The sequence below is a fragment of the Pteropus vampyrus genome, unplaced genomic scaffold (genome assembly GCF_000151845.1).
Source record: "Pteropus vampyrus isolate Shadow unplaced genomic scaffold, Pvam_2.0 Scaffold368, whole genome shotgun sequence".
Lineage (NCBI taxonomy): Eukaryota > Metazoa > Chordata > Mammalia > Chiroptera > Pteropodidae > Pteropus > Pteropus vampyrus.
This window is the reverse complement of record NW_011889149.1, coordinates 434661-438707: the sequence shown is the minus strand read 5'-3', so window position 1 is coordinate 438707 and position 4047 is coordinate 434661. Positions and strand designations below refer to the sequence as shown.

Genomic DNA, 4047 nt, shown 5'->3' with positions numbered 1-4047 from the left:
AAGTCATTCATCCTTTGACTGATTATAAATCTCCCACTCAGCTCCTTACCTTACAGGTTACTGAAATAATCTTACACAATGAGGGTTATGATGCCCAAGCACTGAAGTGAGCATTTTTCCTTACAGACACCTAAGAAGAGTGACTGGAAATCCCCCAGTTCTTCTAGGACAACACTCAGAGGGCTCTGCCATGCACCCCACACTCTACTGTGCTCCCCTGAAAGGCTGCACAGATCACCTGCAGCAGCAACTCCTGTCAAACATGTCCTTTCTCAGTCCTTCAAAGACTCAATCTCGCATGCCTCGCAGTCACCTCCACCAGAAGTCACTCTACAGAAAGGACACTCCCTGCCAGAAGCAGGAGCCTCTCTGCTGGGAAAGATGCCCAAAACTCCCGACAGGCCAGGCAGCCAGCCACCCGGATTTGTGCAGAATTCTACTGGGCCACCTTCAGTGAATTCCAGTCCCGAGAGCACCTCTTCTCCTGCAGTACCAGCGCTGTCAACTGCCCAGACCTGGAGGGAGAGTCCAGATCCTGCCGGACACTGTCTTCAGTGGTCTCCGAGAGCGGCAGCCAAAAGGGCATGTGGAGCAACTGCCTCAGCGGGCGCACCTCAGGGTCCGCAACCCCCACGTCCCCAGGCCCCCGGAGCTGCGCCGCCACAGCCGTGGAAGGATCCAGTGCTCACAGCCCCAGATGGGCCACGGGACCCCACCATGACCCCTTCCCCACCCGTTTCTCCTAAGGAACCTTGTAACTCTCCTTTGTGTGACATTTCCAAGAGTCCACTTGAGAAATCGTTCACAGAATCTTCCCCCCCTGGACAGTGGGATGGGAAAGAGTCCCAGACATCATCTCATATCGCCACACAGCTCTCCTGTCCTGCCCCTTCGACCCCCGCCAAAACCTCACAGACAGCTCTGTCTGCCATCGTCCCCCCTCCGCCCCCTTCTAAAAGTGGGAAAAGGCACAGAAAGACCTCGAACCCCGAAAAAAGCTTCCTGGAGTGCCAACCTCACACCTCCGCTGCTCCTAGAGCTGGCGTCACTGAAAACGCGGACACTAGAAAGGACCAGAAGGAAGTGAACCCCGCTCCTCAGCCTTCTCCTGAAAGGCACCGTGACCCTGGGACTGGCTTCGGGAGTGACTGCCACACAGCCTCTCCTTGGCTCGTTGCAGAGGACACGGAGTACCTCAGTCTCGTGGATGGAGCTGAGGACCATGTCAGTGACGACTTGCAAAGCGACGTTTCTCCCGTGGGAGGAGGAAAGGGGTTAAATATGCAGGGTACCGATGAGCCTTCCCTGACAAACCCTGGGAGCCCTCTGTCTCCACCTTCCTCTGGGCCCAGCTCCCCCTTTTCACCGTCATGCACCCTGCAACGTAGTGCACACAAGAGGCGGCCCCAGGCTGCCGTGCAGCTGGAGAGCCTGCTCGCTTCGCCCCGGCTTCCAGGAGCCCCCGGCAGCCCGCAGACCTATGAGATGGAGCTGGAGATGCCAGCCTCCGGCCTTCCCAAGCTGCGGATTAAGAAGGTCGATGCCAGCTCTTTGTCAGAGGCTGAGCCCCCAAGAAGGGACGAGGGTGCCCGCCCTGGTCTCAGCACATCATCCGGCAAAGCCGAAACTGCCTACATGTCACCCCCCTGCCCGCGCCCCTCTCACAGCACCCCCGGCAAGGGCGGCAGACAAACCTACATCTGCCAGTCTTGTACCCCCACCCACTGCCCCTCTAGCACCCCCTGTCCGTCACAGACAGATGGTGGGGTTCCTTGGACACCGTCTCCCAAGCACAGCGGGAAAACCACCCCCGACAGCATCAAGGACTGGCCGCGCAGGAAGCGGGCGGTGGGCTGCTGCCTCGGCCCCGCTGCGGGGAGGGCTGCGGTCGCCACAGAACTTTCTGGCTGTGTGTCGCTGCTCCAGCCACAGGGAGAGGAGCCAGGCTTCGGCCTCGGTATCCGCCAGACTCCATTCTTGGGGGACTTTGAGCTCGAGGGGGTATGTCAGCTGCCAGACCAGTCGCCTCCCAGGGACAGTGTGACTGAGGCTGAGGAAGGCTTCTCCGGGGCACAGTTTGGGTTGGGTTCCAGGAAGAGACTCCTGTCTGCCAAGGGGGAAGCTGAACGCCCAGCAAAGAGAACCTGTGACGAGCAGAGAGAAGGCGTGGAAGTTCCCGAGGGCGAGGAGAGGTCTCCGAGCGCGGGAGCACCACGGCTCCCCGCCACGGGCGACGACGAGGGCTTCGGCTCGGGTGAGTTCGCTGCCCCGCGGTATCCGTCGGGTCCTGTTTGCTGAGGAGCTGCTGCTTAAGAAGGCCCGGGCTTCCTCGTCTGGGGCAGCACGGGCCAGTGCTGACCGGGTGCCATCGCTTTAGGCTCTGCCTCACCTTCCGGCTGTGCCGTGCGGAGCTGCCTCTCTGCCAGTGGCCTCCAGGCTCTGACCCAGTCTCCGCTGCTGTTCGGGGGGAGGACGCCCTGCTCTCGGCGCAGAGACCCCGGAGGTAATTCGTGGGAGGTCCTAGAGGCTCCTGCCAGGGTCAGACCGTACCCCGTGGGTGACTGCAGTTAGCACAGGGCTGCCAGGAATGCAGTTCTGGAGGAGACGTAGGGACCGCCCAGGGATGGGACAGAAGGTTCCATCCCTGCAGTGACAACGCCACATTACAACTTACGTGCATTTGAGCAGAGTCCCCCCACCCCCGCCCTCCACAAACATCCTACCAAATGACTTGAGCCTCTCGGAGACGGTGACAGAAGTGGCACACCACGCCCTGCTCAGCCGTAGTCGCGGTGACCTGAAGAGGAAGGAGCGTTAGAAATAGCCATTTCCCCTGTGCGTCCTTTACGTTCAGCGTGACGGGACTGGCTTTGCCGGTCAGCCTTCCGACTCCAGGATCCTGCCTGGAGAAGAACTGGGTGGAGCCTGGGGATCGCTCAAACCTCGTAGGTTTCCTTCTTCTAGAACTTGAGGGTGCACTATAGGAGATGGGGGCCTCCAGTGATCCTCACCCTTCAAGACCATGGTACAAATCATGCAAAATAGCATAAAGCCCCCAGACCTGAGACAGAGAAGACTGCGGACGATCACGCTAAAGAACGAGACGCGCTCTGCTTTTCAGTCACTGCTGCTGACGGTCGGGGGCGGGAGGGAACTTCCTGCAGCCCTCTGTGGTTCAAGCCGTTTTTTAAATTATGTTCTGTTGCCTCCTGCGTGCTAACTCTCTCTGCCTTTTTCTAGATGAGGATGTGGATGTCTTTCCCCCCCTGGCAGATGACTCTCCTTTTAGCCAGTCGTTCTCCAGGAGACGCCCCATCAGCAGAACTTACACGCGGAAGAAGCTGATTAGCTAGTAAGAGTGGAACCGGCTTAACTGCAGACACTGCTGAGCTCATCCGGGTCCACTGCACGCCCTGGGCTGAAGTGCCCGGAGCGGTTTCCTCTGGGGCTATCGGGGACTCCAGATGCATACAGACCATGGAGGAAGTCTCAGCAGTGAACCCAGAAACTCAGTTTGTCTGAGCCGGGGTGCTGCTGACCTGCCCCGTATGTGAGCCTGGGCTTGATGCACAGGAATGGGAAGAACCAGGGTGGAATGGAACTGGGGAAGTTCAAAAGCTGAAGGTAAGGTCGCCCCATGGGCATAAAGAAAAGAGGGTCTTGGTCCCAAGCCTCCATCTACCCCAGGTCCTGCCCTAACCACCCCTGCCACTTGTTAGGGAGGCGCTATACCTGGTGCTGTCGCTCGGGCAGCCTGGGAGTCAGGAACCGAGCAAGGAGCTGGCACACCGGGACCCCAGGCCAGGACCACTGTGACTCGCTTGTGAAGTGGGAGAAGGGACCCCACGCCTGGGTCCTTGGAGCAGCTGCTGTAAGGCTGGGGCACTGAGACAGGCGGTGCTTGTCAACTAAAGCACCAAACAGAACGAGGGCTCTGGCGGGCGGCAGAACCCACGCTCCACACTCCCTGCAGTAAAGTCACGTCTGGCCGCTCAGCATTCGGGCACGTCTGCTTCACGTTCCAGTATGGGGTTGGCCACGAGCGTA

At 59.4% G+C, this 4047-nt stretch overlaps 1 protein-coding gene across 1 annotated transcript in view; it reads left to right on the top strand.

Moving 5' to 3' along the window:
- Positions 1-4041, top strand: part of TICRR (TOPBP1 interacting checkpoint and replication regulator) — a 34115-nt gene extending 30074 nt beyond the window's left edge. Inside the window, exons 20-22 of the mRNA XM_023522996.1 lie at positions 182-2254; positions 2378-2503; positions 3241-4041. Of these exons, the coding sequence (XP_023378764.1) occupies positions 182-2254; positions 2378-2503; positions 3241-3353 (2312 nt within the window). The 3' untranslated portion in view covers positions 3354-4041. The remainder of the gene's footprint in view (positions 1-181; positions 2255-2377; positions 2504-3240) is intronic.
- The last annotated feature ends 6 nt before the right edge of the window (positions 4042-4047 follow it).